This window comes from Arvicola amphibius, chromosome 2 (assembly GCF_903992535.2).
Source record: "Arvicola amphibius chromosome 2, mArvAmp1.2, whole genome shotgun sequence".
Lineage (NCBI taxonomy): Eukaryota > Metazoa > Chordata > Mammalia > Rodentia > Cricetidae > Arvicola > Arvicola amphibius.
This window is the reverse complement of record NC_052048.2, coordinates 21017959-21037187: the sequence shown is the minus strand read 5'-3', so window position 1 is coordinate 21037187 and position 19229 is coordinate 21017959. Positions and strand designations below refer to the sequence as shown.

The 19229-nt window shown below is 49.3% G+C and overlaps 1 protein-coding gene across 1 annotated transcript in view; it reads right to left on the bottom strand.

Moving 5' to 3' along the window:
* Tead4 (TEA domain transcription factor 4) overlaps nucleotides 1-19229 on the bottom strand; it is a 74871-nt gene that overhangs the window by 16075 nt on the left and 39567 nt on the right. The window contains exons 3-7 of the mRNA XM_038319260.2: nucleotides 8699-8763; nucleotides 8380-8442; nucleotides 4439-4567; nucleotides 3308-3351; nucleotides 2798-2853 (exon numbers count right to left, since the gene is read on the bottom strand). Coding sequence (XP_038175188.2) covers nucleotides 2798-2853; nucleotides 3308-3351; nucleotides 4439-4567; nucleotides 8380-8442; nucleotides 8699-8763 — 357 coding nt within the window. The remainder of the gene's footprint in view (nucleotides 1-2797; nucleotides 2854-3307; nucleotides 3352-4438; nucleotides 4568-8379; nucleotides 8443-8698; nucleotides 8764-19229) is intronic.

The following is a 19229-nucleotide window of genomic DNA, read 5'->3' as shown; positions in this document are numbered from 1 at the left end:
CCAGGCAGGAAGAGAGCCAGCTGAACCAACTAGCACAGTAATTCCCGAGGCCCAGGGAGCAGGAAGCTTCCTGGAGGGCCCACAATTGGCCTCTAACCCAGAGAACACCACCTATGAAAAGGGTTCATAGGCCTAGACCAGCACGGATAAGAGCGTGCCTGTGGCACCAGAGAAGACTTCTTGGTGCCCCTGAGGCTAACCAATGTGAGGCTAAAGGAAATCTTGAAGTTTAAGTGACAAGTTCTTAGTGAAGATGGGGAAAGGGTACCCCAAATTGGGAAGCATCAAAGGTAAGTGGGGGATGGGGGCAGGGGACGAGGAGGCTGGGAACGGGCTGAGGGAATCTGGAAAGCCTCAACTTCACTGGTGAGCAGGTCTGAACTAGTGGTGGGAAATGAGGCTCTGTAGTCAGCCCACAAGGCAGGCTAACAGGGTGGATTTTATTCCTAAATTAAGGCAAGCCAGTGGTTGAATTAAATGGGACTGGGAAGCTGTCAGCTTTGCAATCTTTTTTTTTTTTCCTGGTAATACTGGAGATGGAACCCTGCCTGGAGCAAGGAATGTGAATGAAAATTCCTGAAAAGAAGCTGTGTCTGGCTGTGAACAGAAACTCCTGGAAGGAGTTGCTGGGTCTGCAGAGACTGATGGACCGACTGGAATTTCAGTACTGTGGAGAGACCGGAAATGTATAGGTTCAGAGGCTAATTACTTTATCTTGGCTAGAGTTAGCCTTCTGGGACAGCCATGCCTTGACTTGCTCTGTAGCTGAACTAACACCTCGGATAATAAACAGAAACCTCTTAGAAGCTATTAACTCAGCAGAACATGAGCATCTGCCAATCCAAGAGCTAGGAGTGTCATCACACAGCATCTTGGACCTATAGACTAGCTCCCCCATCTCGCTGTGCCTGCCTCTCTGGTGTACCACCAGCTTATTTTAAAGTTGCCTTGATTTAAGACTTTTTTTGTTCAGTAAAACTATGAAAACCCTGTGAAATCATTTCTACAGAGAAACACAGAATTTGAGGTAACCTAAATCTGTGTTCCCAGGCCAATGTCACTCACAATGGCTCAAGAATAAACTAACACACACACACACACACACACACTCACACACAATCTCTCTCTCTCTCTCTCTCTCTCTCTCTCTCTCTCTCTCTCTCTCTCTCTCTCTCTCTCATTTATGGTTTTTCAAGACAGGGTTTCTCTGCAGCTTTGGAGCCTGTCCTGGAACTAGCTCTTGTAGCACAGGCTGGTCTCGGACTCACAGAGATCTGCCTGCCTCTGCCGAGTGCTGTGATTAAAGGCGTACACTACCACCGCCTGGCTCAGAATAAACTAACTCTTATTCCATTTAAGATGAGAACTGTGGTTTTGATGCTGACAGTACTCTAAGCAGGCTCTTTACTACTGAGTTTGGCAGCTTTTTATTTCTTCTTCATTGTGGAAGAAGGGTGGGACAAAGGGGGACACATTAGAGGCAAGGTCTTCATGAATCAGGTTTTCTGGAAGCCTGGAGGCCACTAGTATCCTGAGCAGAAGCGGTGAACTCAGGCACAGGGTTATTAAAAAAAAAAAAAGGAAGACAAGAAAGAACAGTTCAGAAGAGTGGCCAGCCATGCTGAACACATCAGCCTGCGCTTAGTGCATCCGCCAAATCTTTCTTCCCTTCCTTACTGCAGCCCCAGTGCACCCAGGAACTGCTGTGTACACAGCAAAGGAAACCCACAAGGATATGCAGATATCAGCTGCAGGGACACAGACATAGCAGTGAAGAATACCCCTGCTGGAGAGAGGTCTGCAGAGCCCTGGGTGGACAAACAGAGGGCACATAACATGGGAGGGGCAGGTAGGAGGAACCATGGCCCATGAGGAGCAATCTAGCCACGATCCAGAGGCAGAGTAGGGAGCACAGTGGACAGGACCAGGGAACACAGTAGCTGAGTCTCAGGAGCCCTGAAGATCTGCTGCAGGGCTCAGATCGCATCATGAAGGCACCACGGGGCCAGGGAGCATTTTAAGCCTGGAAATAACATGGTGAGAGAGATGCTGTGAGAATCTCAGGGAGCCAGATAAGAAGCAACTGCGGTATTCCAGGCAACAACTAGGAGGATCTGAGTACAGACTGAATCAGCATGGACAGAGGGATGAGAAGAGAAAAGATGACAGGACATGAGGAATGGACCCAACTCAGTGATGCTCTCTATGGGGTGTGGCAGGAGAGCCTGAGAGGCCACAACCAGAACGTCACAGCTGGTCACTCTCCACGGAAGGTTGAAAGTTTGACCTGGGCTGCAGTGTGGAAAGGGCTGAGGGAGCCTCTTGAGAGGTTGTCAGAATAGGTCCACTGAAGCCTGAGGGAGGGCCCAAATCAGCAAGCTGCTTCTGTCACATTACCCAACAGCACTTTCCAGCCATCGGGGTCTCCTGTGCTAGGGAGGGATCAGGCTTGCAAACAGTGTCCCTCGGCTCCCAACTAAGAGGCAGTAGGCAGTTCTCCAAGGGGGAAGCCTGAAGAGCCAGCACATACATCCTAGAAGAGTGGCCTGGGGACACAGGCACTCCCTTCCAATGTTGTGTCCCAGCCAGCCCTGAGCACAACTGGCAAGAAGGCACCTGGCATTGCCCCAGAATGCCATGGCACCTGTGAAGCAAGGTTGCAGCATGCTATCTAGAGGAAAGAAATATAGACATGTGACATCATGACATCTCACAGGACCCAGGTGCTCAGAGCCTGGGTCCGGAGGCAGGAGCCACTGAGCGGGACACATAAGCAGATCATGTACCCGCTACCTACCTGGCAGAGGCAGCGGAGGCTGGACAGTATAAGCATTTTGAGAGAAAGGTTTCACACTGTGGGGAAAAAGGAGAGAGAAGGCATCAGCCACTGGGAAGAGCTGCAGGCTAGGCTTGGCCACTGGTGGCCTCAGTAGGCATTGGTTTCCAGCCTCCTCCCCTGCCAATTCCCTCAGGTTTTGGTTTTGAGTCATGAAAGCAACATGTCTGTTGGGGCAATCCACCTCACATCCTCTCCCAGGCCAAGCAGATGTCTCTTTGGGTATCAGCTTTAGAGCCCCTCCTTTACCCTGTCCAGATGACCACTTCAGCAAAAGGCACTTTGAGTGTGGACATTGCAGACTAAGCAAGTGACGTCTGGGAGCAAAGCCTAATTCCTAAAGTCAAGGCCGATCCCACAGTGTAGCCTGTCTCCCTCTGCTCCACCTCCCAAAGCCAGGCTCCATTTCCTAAAATTCTAGGTTCGAATTCAGTTCAGGGAGTGAGGGGTAGGAAATCAAACCATACTCACTCGTGGGATGTTCCAGGTTGGCCTGGCAAAGCTCCTTGCCAAAACTGTGGAGGTAAAAGGTATAGACTCAGCTTGGCTGTGCTGTACACAAAAGCCCACGAGGATTGTGAGAAGAGTCTGTAAGGAAGAGAGACCGTGCAGGCCTCCGGGTGTAAAAGGAGGAAGGAAGCCAAGGCCTCTGTTTAACTAGCTGACCAGGCAGCAGCCACAACAAGGTGTGTTTCCCTGTGCTCCCCAGGGAAAGCCAGGTTTTGATGGTAAATGGCCCCAGTCACACCAAAGAGTGTTCCCCTGTGCTCCCTGGGGAAAGCCAGGCTTGCTGACCCTGCACTTTCTCCCTCCTCCCATTGAGACTCACAGGGTTCTTCAACATGTAAGTTTCTGAGGCCCTAAAGTCAAGAAATATACCCAGGGGCTCAGTGGTAGAGCGTGTGCTTAGCTTGCATAAGGTACATGGCTCCCACCTTGAATACCAAAAATGATACAATCCAAGCGTCTACAGAATCATTTTACATCCAACCTTACTAACATCCCAACTAGTGCCCTCTGACTCCCTATGAAATATGATGGTGGAAAGGCCTATGGAATTCAAGACATGTCCCTTCCCCACCAGCGAGGGCAGTGCAAGTCGGGCGTCTTAAAGAGGTTATATGACAAGCTTCGGAAGGAGGAGCATTTCTGGAACATTCTAAAAGTGTGGCGATGCAGACAGGGTTGAGACTGGTCGTCAGGCTGACAGAAGCAAAATCTGAGCACAGTTTGTCCCTAGACAGCAGCTCTGCACACGGAAGGTGGGCTTTGCTGGGATGCTGAGCAGGAGGAGCAGGGTCAAGGGTGAATGGCGGCTCTTTGAGGACCGAACAGTCTAGTCCAAGCCTCAGGATTCAGCTCCAGTCGCTGGACTTCTGGCCACCTGGCCGGCTAATGAGAGCAGCCGCTTGCATCTCTTTAAAGTCTGCCGTATTGCTGTTAAGGACCTCAAACAGCGGTTCCAGCAACAGCCCTGGTTTAGAATGAGCTCTGGGAGGGCTCAGAAGAGAGGGACGGAGACTGGCCTCTGTGCCCAGCTCTGAAGAAGCGACAGTGTGAGGAGAGCTCTGATGGCCTCTTGCTCTGGGTTGCCCCACTTACCCCTGAGATTGCTGGGTAGCCAGGGCCCCGGGCCAGAGCCATTTTATTGTGGAAGGCTGTGGCAGAGACGATCTGGGCGGACGACATGGCAGCCATGCTCTGCAGGGCCTTGTTCTTAGCTGCCTGGTCCTGGGAAGACATGGGAAGGGAGGACCTCAGCAGGGCCACCAGCCAGGCTCAAGGGAGGGTGATCCGGCCTCGGGGCCAGAAAAGCTGTCTAGTGCCAGTAGCCAGAGCTGGGGACCAGATTTGAGTCTGTGATGTACTAACGTGCTGGTGACTGAGCAGGGGGCTCAGCTTCTCTCCTAAGTTTCCTCATCTGTTTGGAAGCATAAAACTGACTAGAGACTATGCCAGACTGACTGACTGACTGCCCTCTCTCCCTCCCTCCCTTTCTTCCTCCCTCTCTCTCCTGTCTTTTTTTAGTGCTGGGGATGGAACCCAAGCTTCAAGCATGTGCTCTACCATTGAACCCACAGCCCAGTTACAATCATTATAAAATGGAGAGTAGTGAGCCAATACTTCATAGTAAATGAGAATGTGGTAGAACCGAGTCAGCCTTGGGTAAGACAAAAATTAAGACTGGCAGCTACCTTGGTAGCTTAAAAGTCTACAGGGCAATCTCCCTCAGTCCACACAGCAACTCTGTGGCAGGATGCAGTGCAGTCCTGAGTCCTGAGAGGTGTCTAACCAGAGCCACTCTGGAACAGTCTGGAAATAGGTGTGGTCTGAGACGTCGCACGGGGGATCCTGAGAAATGCTAGTGCACTTTGACCCCTAGGAGGGCAGAGGTTCAGGAGGATCCCTCTTAGAAGGTGAAGAACTGGGACTCAGAGAATTTAGCCTTAAGACAATGATCCATGCTATGGCTTAGAAGTGTTCCCCTAAGTTCACAGGTTGATGGCTATTTGGAGATGGGACCTTTGGAAGGTAATTAAGCAAAGTCACGAGCATGAGTCCCCATGATGGTATTCATGGTCTACAAGACTTGTGCTAGCTTGTTCTCTGTGGTGGTACCCTTCTCCATGTTTTAATGCAGGAAGAAGGCCCTCACAGATACTGGTTAGATGCTATAGCAGTGTTCTCAGACTGTGAGCTGCAGAAGAATTTATTATTTTTTATATTAATTTATTATTTATGTGTATGTTTTGTTTTATGTGTGTATTTTGTTTTATGTGTGTGTTTTGCCTACATGTATGATGCATGTATTGCTATATGAACATGCCTGGTGCCTACAGAAGCCAGAAGAGTCCCTGGAACTAGAGTTAGAGATGGTTATGAGCTACTTACTATGGTTACTGTAAACTGAACCCCAACCCTCCCTCTTCCATAGCAATTAACCGCTGATCCATCTCTCCAGTCCCATTAGCACCGCGTTAAACTTCTCTCTTTTGTTTTTCTTTCTGTACAGAGACTGGGCCTAGGACCTTTGCACATGCTAGGCACCCACTCTACCACGGCAGTAGCTCTCTTCATGGCCCCTAGCCCTTGTCTTCAAGGTACTGAGGCTTGAACTCGGGGCCTTACAAACACTACAGAACCCTACCCCTGAACTATAGCACCAACCTCTTTTTGTTTAAAATTTTGAGATAGGGTCTCACTGGAATGCCCAGGCTGGCCTTGAGCTTGGATCCTCCCAAGTAACTGAGATTATACACAGGCGCCATCGTGCCCAGTTCCCCTCTTTTTAAAGACAGAGGCTGCCATATAGGCTGTTCTCAGATACATGGGATGAGTGATCTTTCTGCCTCAGCCTCCAGATAAGACTATAGGCACATACAATCATACGACTAGTTTTTTTATAAATAATTACTCAGTCTGAGGAATTTTTCCATCATCACAGGAAAAATGACTAAGACACAGCATGCTGGTACAGAGAGGGCCATGCCAGCCAAAAGAGGCAGTGCAAAAGTGTTAGGATGTGGTAGCAACTAGCACTCAACGATGCAGGACATGGAAGCCATATTATGGTCCCCATCAGCAGGGAGTGGGTGAAACTTGTCTCTGGCACCCTCACCCTGTCCTCCTGTGGTTAAACAAGGGTCTTGTTCTCAAAGGCCAACTCTGAAGCCAAGTACTTTCAGGAGGAAAAGACATTCCAGGCCAGCCCTCCCAGGCAGACCACATCCTCACGGCTGCTGAGATTAACAACTGCATCCAGAGAGCTCCATCCGTTCCATGCCAACAACACGTGTCCCTTCCTGTATCCTTAATCTAAACAAATGACAGGGCTCAGGAAACCACATCCTCAATATGTGAGCCGGGAGGAAGGGGAAAGGACATCGTAAGGATGACATCAAATGGCCAGACAGCAGGGTCAGGAGTCGGGTATTTTCCAGTTGAAGGGGACCTTACCTATCTATCATCTTACCACAACACCCTGTCATTTTGTAGATGAGAATACAGAACGGGGCTCATGAAGGGTGCAGGACATGACCGTGAGACAGAGATGGGGTACAACAAGCCCAAGGATTTCTGCCCACCCTACTGTCCATCCCAGAGCTTAACCACTGTGATCCCAGGAGCCTCAAAAGCAGGGCAGAGTCCTCAGACCAGCTTCTGAGGAGATGGAAATACATGACAGTTTAGGTACTTTAAGAGATTCGTGGCTCCTCTTGATGCCTGGCTGGAGGCCCACTGACAGTTGTCCTCAAGTCTCAAGTTACAAACAGACATGTGATTCTGTGAAGCAAATATGGACGGTACAGACACCCCAAGGAATAGAGCAGTCCCTAGACAGTCTACTAACATGGCTCTTCGGTCCTCGCTGTCACCTCTGGGATCTCAGTGAGTCAGAGGCAGACCAGAGAGGGGACATGGAAAGTCAGTGTCAGTGGGTCTTTAGGGTTGGGGGTGTCCCAGGGGGGAACCACAGCTGCAGGTAGGCCAGCTGTCCTGGGAACAAAGGATGGGGGTGCTGAGCCACAGCTTCGGGATGTGGAGGGCAGCTGGGCTGAGGGCAGGAAGAACAATGGGTGTGGCTTCTTAGGAGGCAGAGGTCCGTGGTTCTACCTCTGGGCCAAGCCATGTAAGAGGTGATAGACAGGTCGGAAGGTGGTGGTACACACCTTTAATCCCAGCACTCAAAAGAGGCAGACGCAGGTAGATGTCTGTGAGTCTGAGGCTAGCCTGGTCTACAGAGTGAGTTCCAGGACAGCCAGGGCTACACAAAGGAACCCTGTCTTAAAACCACCACTACCAGCCCCCTCCAAAAGAAGAAGTAATGGACAGGACAGTGTGAGGTGATCCAGACCAGCAGCTTTCTTTTTCTTTTTCTTTTTTAAAGATTTATTTATTTATTTATTATGTGTACAGTAGTCTCAGTATTTTGTCTGCATGTATGCCTGCAGGCCAGAAGAAGGCACCAGATTTCATTACATGTGGTTGCTGGGAATTGAACTCAGGACCTCTGGAAGAACTATCAGTGCTCTCTGAGACATTTCTCCAGCCCCTCTTGACTTTTCTTCTGAGGTTTTAATGACATTTAAAAGTGGCCAGTCAGGCCATGTGATTAAGAACTAATTCCCTGATGGAGAATTCACTCCCTCCTAGCGCTCCCGAGAAGGCCCTGGGCCCAGAGTCCCAGAGGACTGTCTTCCTAAGGGGACCCACCTGCAAGTGACCGTACACTGAAGGGGGTCTGGGGAAGAGATGGAACGGTCATCTCAGAGAACAGAGGGAGCAGAAATGCTAAGTGTGGCCCTTCTACACTAAATCCTCAGAAGGGCCCAGCAGGGGACCACCATCCATATACACAGATCTACAGAGGACACAGGCTAGGCCTGACTGTCCTTAATGGCAAAAGGCACATAGGCTTAGCATAGCAGAAACCCCTGAGCCCACAAGATTGACTTTCCCAACTGGAAAAAGTCCCAGCTTCTGGAAAGCCCCACTGCCCCCAAGTCCCAGGGTTCCCTCCCTGCTGACACTGTTTTCCTTACCTTGAGTTTGGCCTGGATCTCCCGGGCTTTTCGGCGGGCAAGCACCTGGATGTGGCTGGAGACCTATTGTAGAAAGAGAGAATTCCTGTCCTTGCCTCTCGACTGCTTATGCTTCCCCAACCCTCACTCCTGCCTGGCCCAGTTCACCGTGAGCCTGGCAGTACTGCCCATGAGTGGCATGATGTGCTTCTCCCCTAGTACCCTGGAGAGGGAGTTTGACTCTCTAGAAAAGGGATGGACCCAGGAACCCAGATGAGTGGTTGCTACTCCCACCCCCATGGGCATAGGAGTGGTGGGTGGGGTGATCTTCCAGCCTCACCTGCTTCCTGGTGCGTGTCTTCCCTGTGCGGAGCTTGATGTATCGTGCAATCAGCTCGTTCCGACCTGCAGAGACACCCACAACCTCTCAGTTTGCAGCATTTGAGAGTGGGCTCCTCGCTCTGCCCACATTGAGTGGGACTTGGGAAAAAGGCTCTGCAGTTCATTTTCTCCTGCCCTCTTTGAGCACAGGGACAGCCCAGGAGTGAGAGGAGACCACACTCTTACTGAACAGACTGATAATAATAGAGTCAGGACACATGGGCCAATGCCACTCTGTCCAAGCTCCTCATCCCACAGTGGCTGCTTAAACATCATGGCCCCTCCTGGGCTTTCTGTGTGAGGAGTACCTGGCCCAGAAGACTATTATAGTTAATGCTGCCTCTGGGAATAAGGAGGACCTTAAAGATGGTTGGTGGGCAACCGGGGGCATGGGAGGTGTCGTACTGAGTCTCTCAGAGTTGCCAGGGAGGAGTCCTGCCTCTTCATACAGAAAGAGCTCCCAGGAGAAGTCGTTTAGTGCTGAGGTCTGTGTAGCAGGCACAAGGACTTTGTTCCAATCTGGCCTCACAAAAACAAAAACAAACCCAGGCAATTTGGAAACCAAGCCTAGAGCACTGTGTATGCTGGGGAAGCCCTCTACCACAGTGCTGGAGGTCTGTGCCACCATGCCAGGCTTTCTACAGTGCTGGAAACCAAGCCTAGAGCACTGTGTATGTTGGGTAAGCCCTCTACCACCTAAGCTACATACTCAGCCTCGTTTTGTAGTATTTTCCTTTATGTGTGTATTTGTTTGCTTTTTTGGGAAAAGGTATTGCTATCTAGCCCTGGCTGGATAGGAAATGTCCATCCTTGATTCTCCTGCCTCTGTCCTCTTATCGGAACTCAGCACCTAGGTTAGGGGGCATATATCCACATAACAGAGCTGTATATGCTGGAAACAGATGTGTTTGAGGATGAGGGGTGAGTTCAGGCCTGGGGAGCAGGTGGACCTCAGTGGGACCATGGCCACTGGGTAGGATAAAAGGAAAGAACAGAGAACATCAGATGGCTGGGTGGTGGCTCACACCTTTAATCCCAGCACTTGGGAGGCAGAGGCAGGTAGATCTCTGTGAGTTTGAGGTCAGCCTGGTCTACAGAGCGAGTTCCAGGATAGCCAGGGCTATACAGAGAAACCCTGTCTCAAAAAAAGAGGAAGGAAGGGAGGGAGAGAGAGAGGGAGGAGGGAAGGAAGCATTGGATGAAGGCAAGGGAAAACTGAATAAAAGAAACCTATTACCTCTTTGCTCTACATCTAAGCCAGAGGGCACAGCGGAGGCCTGCCCTGTCAGCTGAGGCTGGAGTGGCCATGTGAGGAAGCTGCTGTTGCAGGGGCAGGTGAGGCGAACAGGCTGCCTGCCACCTGGGCTGTAACTAGAGAACTTGGCCAAAGCCAGACTGGCCCCCAAGCTGACCTTTTCCCATGGCCAAGTCCAAATTAAGAGTCCTCAACTGCCAGGAAGATGTGCTGGCCTGGGAACTCTTGACTTGTCTGTGTCCGAGGAAGGAAGGAGTAGAGAATCAGGCTCCCAGGTCTACACCTATAAATCTGAGTCCTGAAAGATGTCTCTTCTCAAGGCCTTGAGGGAAACAGATTCCATAGGAGCTTTTGGCATTCCGATGAACATCCAGTTCTACTCTGTGTCTAACTACAGGCAATTGTGCTGCAGCTGTGAAACAAGAGGTCTAAGTCACCCGTGGCTGGTTACAGAAAAAGAACCACAAACCTGGGGTTTAGGGAGCCAGGCTTGAACTTGCAGCTCCACAAAGGGGCTTTGGGACCACAGCAAGTCACTTCCCTCTGTGGACCTCCACCCAGTCACCTTCTAATCTAGCTCAGTCTAGTTTAAAGTCTTTCTTCTTTATTTGACCACACAAATTTCTACTGCCTTAGGATGCTGAGCTTAATACGAGCTGAACAAGGACTCTGACCAGGCTTGGGGCCATACCTATCATCCCAGCACTTAGGAGCCCAGTGCGGGAAGATTGCCTCAAGTTTGAGTCCAACCTGGGCTACAGAGAACACCCAGCCTTTTATTTTTGTTTGTTTGTTTGTTTGTTTAAGGCAGGATAAGGGGCAGGAGGACAAGTCTGCCCGTAGCTCAGCCAGTCTCTTCCTCAGGAGGGAGAACACATTCTCAGCCTAAAGAAGTGATCAGAGTTCAGAGATGAAGGCCAGGGATAAGTTGGTGACTGAGAAGAGGTTTCTGAAAGCCACAGGCCAATCCAAGCCTGGAGAGATGGTGGCAGTCTCCGAGTTGGTGGTGGGACAGTGGAGCGACAGGGAAGGTAGGTGTCTTAGGCAGGGTAACTACGCTGCATTGGAACACCAGGACCAAAGCCACATGGAGAGGAAAGGGCTTGTTTGGCTTATACTTCCACATCACAGCTTATCATCAAAGTAAGTCAGGACAGGAACTCAAACAGGGCAGGAACCTAGAGGTAGGAGTTGATGCGGAAGCCATGGAGGAGTGCTGCTTACTGGCTTGTTCCTCATGACATGCTTAGCCTGCTTTCTTGGTTTGTTGTTTGTTTGTTTGTTTTTCAAGACAGGGTTTCTCTCTCTCTTAGCCTGCTTTCTTATAGAACCCAGGACCAGAGCAGGGGTGGCACCACCCACAACGGGCTGGGCCTCACGTCAATCACTAATGAAGAAAATAGCTTCAGGCTTGCCTGTAGTTCTTCTCAAGGAGCCGTTTTCTCCGTTGAGACTCCTTCCTCACTGGTGATAGCATGTGTCAAGTTGACAGAGAGCTAGCCAGCACAGCAGGGGATGTTAGGAACCTCAGGGAGCTCTGGGACTATCCTCTCTCTCATGCCTTGGCTGCTCATCAGTTCTCTGTGCCCGTTAGATTCTCAGCACCCCAGAGGGGAAGAATACACTCAAGCTTCAGCTGTTCCCACTCCAGTCTGCACCTCCAAAGCTGGGAATTGGGGGCATACGCCTACAACCCAGCACTTAAGAAGCTGAAGCAGGAGAATCAGGAATTACAGGTCAGCCTGGGCTACACAATGAGACCATGGTTCATACAACAAACATGTTAACGTCTCCAGTGTTTGGCACCAGATGAATGAAATCAGTGCAGGAATGGCCGAGTCTATCGCTGTTCCACTGTGATAGGACTAGGCCACTTTCCCCCACCTCAGTTCTGGGGTCCAAACCATCACACGCTTGCCTGGATTATTAATCCCCTCCACCTGGCTTCCTGCTTCAGGCTATTCTCGGCTCAGCAGCTGACATGTCTACTAAAATCCAAAAAGTGCTGCCCTTGCTTCCCATCCTTCTCAGAGGAAGAGTCCCAGTTCTGCCAGGTATTGGAGTGTCGGCTACTCAGGAGGCTGAGAGGCAGGAGGATTGCTTCTGCCGGGGGACACCAGCTTAAGCCACAGAGACAGAGTTTCTTGAGGGGGAACAAAAGCAGTGAAGAAAGCTGGGGATGGTGGCAGAGCTCTTACCCGGTGTACACAAGGAACCTACAAAATACAGACACACACAGATGCACACATACAGGCACACAGACATACACACTCTACACAGACACACACAGATGCACACGCACACATATACACATATACAGACATACACAGACACACACAGAGACAAACACATACTCTACACAGACACACATATAGACACACACACCACACATACACACTCTACACAGACACAGATACAGACACACAGACACACACTCATATACACACATATACAGACACACACAGACACACATACACACACATATAGACACACTCTACACAGACACACACATAGACACACACATAGACACATACAGGCATACAGGTACACTCTACACAGATACAAACATACAGGCACATAGACACACACATACAGACACACACAGACACACATATACACACAAAGAGACACACACACACTCTACACAGACATAGACACACATACAGGCACACAGACAGACACACACAGTTCAAGTCCCTCCAAAGGCCAGGATGCACCTGAAGGATCTATCCACCCTCATAGCAGCTCAGCCACCTCTCTGACGTCACCTATCTGCCACTCTGAGCTGCTTCCTGGGACACGCTGGGCCCGCTTGCCACCCTTCCACAGAAACTCTCGCCTTCTTCATGTTCCTGACAGAGTCTAGAATGGTCTCATAGCCTGGGTGGAGATGGATGACACGGTCTTGTGACATCTTCCCTGACCATGATACAAGGGCAAGGATGCCCCGCCCATCAGCACACCTCAGCCTGCGCTTCCTGCCATTCTCATTTCCCTCCCTGTGCCATGTGATCTACTGATATTCTGGCTCCTGTCACCCCCACAAAAGGGCACTCTGAGAACGCACTTGAGTGATTGCTTTATCAGACACCTAGGGAACTGCCTGGAAAGTTGGGGAGATGACTCCGTGGATAAAACAGTTGTATAAGTGAGAGGACTGGAGCATAGATGAACCCATGTCATTTCCAGGCAAGCTTGGTAGCTTGAAAGGTGGACACAGAGGCCCCTGAAGCAACCTGGATAACTCAAGTAGCCCATGTCAGCAAGCTCTGGGTTCAATGTGAGAGTGCAGAAGACAGAGTGATCAATAGACCCCCAATATCAACACACAGGGAGACAAACACACATGCGCACCACACGTGCCTGCGTATTGTAAGCACTCAATAAATATTTCTTTAAAAAAAAAAGAACTAAATAGTATTGGTTCACCTTTAATCCCAGCACTTGGGAGGGAGATGCAGGCAGATCTCCTAGTTCAAGGCCAGCCTGGTCTGCAAAGTGAGAGCCAGGACAGTCAGGACTACACACAGAAACCCTGCCTTCAGGTTATTCCTCATTCCCAAGGCACACTTTATCTTACTCTCAAAGGAGCTTTTGCTATACATAACCAACGGGAATTCTATGGAGCCAAAGGCATTTAAAACACAGGAGACTCTTTGGGAAGAAGAATGAGAAGGTGAAAACTACAAACACAAAATTAGGTTTCACAATGCTTGGCTAGGGGCGTGTGTGCCTTAGCGGTAGAGCACTTGCCTAGCACGCACAGGGTCCTAGGTCTTGTCATTAACACTGAGAGGAAAGAAAGCCAACCTCTTGGACAGTGATGGATGCTTACTATTTTGATGGTGGCAATATCTTCACAGGTCCCCACATCTGCCCAAACTTATCACCACGAAGGCCTTAAGCACATGTCATTGACACTTCAATAAGATGCCTTGAAGATTAAGTTTAGGGGCCAAAGAGGTGCCATGCATGATGACCTGAGTCTGATTCCCAGACCCATGGTGGAAGAAGAGAAATGGCACTCAGGAATTGGTCTCTTCCTTCCACATGTGTGCTAGGGACACACGCACACACACACGCACGCACACACACACACACACACACACACATTATTCTTCAACTAAAGGTGTTTTTCCCTTGGCACTCCTCCCAATCTTGGGAGTCCTCTACTTAATTTTCCTAAATAAACCTACTCATCAAAAACTTTAAACAATAACAGAAACAAACTTTAAAGGTCCAGGATCTGGGTGTGGCGGCTCACACCCGCAATCCCAGCATAAAGGAGGATTGCTGCAAGTCCCAAGCTTATCTGTGTAAAGGGGGTGGGGGCTGAAGAGGTGGCGCAATGGCCTAAGAGCATCCACTGTTCTTGCAAAAGAGCCCTGTTCAGTTCCCAGCACCAACATCTCCTAACTCTAGTTCCATGGGAAGCCTAGACCGTCTTCTGTGTGAACCTACATGACTGGGGTTCACATAAGCTCATGAAGGCACACACAGATTCAACTAAATAAGTTCAAATAAATCTTAGAGCCAGGAGTTGTATCTATTTTAATCTCAGCAGTCAGGAGACTGAGGCAGGTAGATCTCTCGAGTTCAAGGCCAACCTGATCTATGTAGTGAGCTCCAAATCAGCCAGAGCTAAATGGTGAGACCCTTCTCAAAACAACAAACATCACGGGGAGACAATATAGCTCAGTAAATAGAATGCTCAACTATCATGCAGGGAGCCCAATGTTCAGTCCTGCCCCCCAGAACTACATAAACCAGGTGTGGTGGTTCATGCCTACAGTTCTAACACTGTGGAAGTAGAGGCAGGAGGATCAGAAGTTCAAAGTCATCAGGATCTCCAGATGGCTACATAGGTAGGGACATTTTTCTCACCGCCTAACAACTGGAGCTGTAAAGGTGGAAGGAGAAAACCACTTGTCCTCTGACTTCTGCATACATGTTATAGCATGTGTGTACCCACCCACACACACACATTAACCAACAAACCAATCAATCAAATAAACAGATCACAAAAGTGGCTCAGCAGGTCGAGGGGCTTTCTGTGAAGACCGAAGTCCTGAATTCAAGTCCCAGGACCCACTTGGAGGGAGTGGAGTTATCCTCTGGCCTCATCATGTACACTGTGGCATGCCCACATCTATCCACAAACATCCGCACAAATAAATACATACATATATATATTTATGTATATATATAAATTGAATATATGTATATATATGTATATATATATATATATATAAATTGAAGTTCAAACTTCCTTTAAAAAGAAGTTTGGAGTCTGCTCAGCAGTGATAGAGGATGCCTTTAATCCCAACACTTGGGAGGCAGAGAGAGGCAGGCGGTCTATAGAGCAAGCTTCAGGACAGCCAGGGCTACACAAAGAAACCTTGTCTGGAAAAAAAAAAAAAAAAAAAAAAAAAAAAAAAAAAAACGTTCAGGGTCATCTTCAGCAAGGTCAGCCTGAATCGTAAGGAATTAGGTTTAGGGATGTAGTAGATGCACAAGCAAGCAGGGAATCGAATCCTGTGATGTCAGCTCATGCATACCTCTCCTTACAACTGTGGGTCATGCTACCTATTTTCTAAATAACAAAATGAGCTGAAAAAATGTCACTCAAACCATCCATTAACAGATATAGGGGTGACGACTACCCAAGCCACTTGCTTGTGGCACCAAGCCAGGCCCAAGGGGATGCTGGGAAATGTCTCTTACAGGCTAGGCCACCAAAGGCTGGCTGAGACCCTCTGACAAGCCCAGGGGAACACTCCGTGCAAAAATCCAACATTGCCTCAGCCTCCCAAGTGCTGGTATGACCAGTGTATTACCACCTCTGGTTCCTTAAAAAAAAATTAGCCAGGTATGTAATTCAGGGGAGAGAGGCAAGAAAGAGGATCACTTTGAGTTTAAAGACCAGACTAGACTACCTAATAAATTTCCAGGTCAGTCAAGACTATTAAACAGGACCCAATTCAACAATTTAAAAAAAAAAAGAAAAGAGCTCTCAGTAATTCTGAGGCACACACCATGCTATGGAGAGCTGCCTCCTGCCCAGTGGGGTCTTCGAACCTCTAACGACCATCTCCACATTCTCGCCTGGGAATGGCCATTTTTAATTCCATGCCTAAGGGTTGGTCACACAGTGTCCGTCCTGTGTTTGCTCAGTACGCTGTCTACAACCTTGGATTCTCTCTCCTGTCTCCGTGCCATTCACCTCGGGCCATCACTCCATCAAGTCCCTCGCCGTAGGAGATGCTGGCAGAGGTGAGTGCCCTAGCATGGAACTGGAGTTTGGGAGGGTGTTGGAGCCAAGAGAAACAGTTCCCTCCTGTCCCACGGGAACGGTCACTGCAGCCACACGCTGCATCCAGGACGGTTATTATCCAATTCACACCGATATGCACAGAGCAACCATTAGCTCTTTCTTCCCTTTGACCCCTGCAGTGTTATCAGCAGTACCCAGACACTCTGCCATATCAGCAGAAGTATTTACACAAATATAGATATGGAAGCCCCAGGAGCACTTGCGTCCCTGCGTTACATCACCACGCAGTTCTATGCAGTTAGTGTCATCCCCTCCATGCTACAGATGGGCAGGGTTGGTGAGTTATTCAAGCTCAAGATTACGTTATGAGTGGCTGAGATTCAAATTTACACGGACGGACCTCAGACCCTCTTGCTTTTATTTTTCATTTCCTGTTTATTTTCAAGAGTTACTTATTTATGTATTTACTTAGGGGCAGAGGGATGTCTAAGTAGGATGAAGACCATCTGGAGCATAGGAGGCAGGAATATGCTCCTAGAGAGAGAACTTCCAAAGTATGTCAAGCTAGTAAAAGGAATCTTGACCAGAAGAAACCTGCGGGAACACCAGGAATGGTAAAGCACACCTGTAATTTCAGCACTGAGGCAGGAGGATTTTTAGTTGAAAGCCTGACTAGACTACAGAGTGAATTTAAGATTAGCCTGAGCTATACAGTGGTAGGTCTCAAAAACACCTCCCACCTAAGGAAAAAAAAGGAAGGGGATGTGGAGGGAAAGAGCAAGAACAGGATAGAAAGTTCAGATATTTCAGAGGGAGAGAAAGAGACACATGTCCCTGTCCCAGCCCTGCCACCAGTTGTACAACCATAGGCCTTGGCCCCTCTGCAGTTGAGTTCACAAGTCAGTGACGTAGGAGGTCATCCTGGCCTTCGGAGGGGACCCTGAGCAGCTGGAAATTGCAATGTGGCAGGTGGTCTTGGCCCACCCCAGAGAGGACCTGGGAGAGGCTTGGAAGGACATCCCCACCAGACAGATGGTAGGCCCATCTGTCAGAGAACATGTGTCCAAGAGCACACGCAGCTCAGATCCATGGCCCGCCATGGGAAGGAAGGACGGCCCAAGAAGAGTGGAATGCCTCAGCCTGACCACAGCCTTGAGGGTGGGGACCTCTGATGAGGAATTAGCACGGTCTTCTCATGACCTCTCTACTTCCCACAAACCCTACCAGCCAGCCTGGGCCCGGACCTAGACACACTTCCACTAGATCTGCTGTCTTCCTGGAACAGTCCCTTCTAGTCCCATTTCCTGGAGCAGGGCAGTCTCTTCTCTCCACACCAGCCCTCTCGCTATGCCATAAAAACATAAAAACAGCATCAAAGAAGTAAAGACCCAGCTACTTAGCGGGAGGCCAGTGCAGGCAGCCGTCTTTCCCCAGACTATCAGGTTCCGCTCTGGTTGGTACTGCTGTTAATTACCCTATTATTATTATCCTGCTATACATTGCTCTATTATAATGTATTCAGTGAGTTTTAAAAATCAAAATGGGCTAAGAATCTAAAGCATCCACTGAGGTCTCTCCAGAGAGTCAGCACTTTCTCTGAGTCCTGTGTCAACATCCCTTCTTGTAGGCCAGGGCCCAGGAAGAAGCTATGCTCTAATCTGGATAGCACAGGAGCCTCTCTCTCTCTCTAAGATTCATTGACACCTGAGGGCTGGGGGAGGAGCTTATTTGTGGAGAGGTGACCACAGCAATGTGATGTAACCCTGAGCTACTAGGACCATCATCCCTGAATGGGCTCCAAGACTTCTGATGAAATCCTTGTTGGCTGGCATTCCCAAGAGCTTGCTCTGAACATATAGATATGCCCATTCCCACCTCCACTTCCCAGCTGAGGGTTTGGGGCTTCACGTTCCTTGGCTGAGCTCTGTGCCACAGTCCCCATTAAACATGGAGCTGGTTGAAAGGACTTCTACATCGTCTCTGCACAGTAACTGTCCTAACTGTGGGGGGCGCTCATCATCACAGTTGCCTGGGAGACAGCGTCCATGTAAAAAGGTATTCAACATCTCTGAGCATCACTGTTACAAGACACCACCTCACACCTACTCACATGGCTACGAACAGAAAGGGGAAAACAACCAGGTTGGCAAGCATGTGGAAAAACTGGAACCTTCTGCCTCGCTGGGGTGGGGACGGTATAAAGTGGGCCATTCACTATGGGAAATGGGTTACTACTGTCAGCTTGATCTAGAATCTCTAGGAGAGGCACCACTAGGCACACCCATGACGGATAACTTAGATTACAGTTAGGCTCAGGACTGGCCTGTGGGGCATTATCTTGATTATACTGAGTTGGACAGAACAACCCTAAAAGGGCAGCACCATTCTTCGAGTTGATGGGTGGAAAGGAGAGAAGGAAAGCTGAGCACAAGAATTCGTCACTCTTGGAGCTGGTGAGACAGTGGGTAAGGGGAGGGCTGCCAAGACTGACACCCTGAGCTCAGTTCCTGGGACACACATGGTAGAGGAAGAGAACCCGCCATCTGTGGGAGCTGCAGGTGGTCCTCTGAACGAGAGTGCCATGACATGAACGTCACCCTGTTGTGGAGTGACCTCTTTGTACACTTGAAGATGTGTTGTTCTCATTGGTTTAACAAAGAGTTAAATGCCCAGTGACCAGTAGCTAGACAAGAGGTTAGACAGGACTTGTGTGCAGGGAGGTGTTACTGGGATAAAGAAGGGAAGAGTCACCAGAAGCAAGATAAACATGCCATACTGAGAAAAGATACCAGGAGCCTCATGATAAAAACACAGATAAGAAATATGGGTTGATTTAAATTGTAAAAACTGGTTAGTAACAAGCCCAAGCTATCGGCCAACCATTCATAATTAATGTCTCTGTGTGGTTATTTGGGAGCTGGCTGGCTATACCAGCTATTCCACCTATACTCCTACTGTACC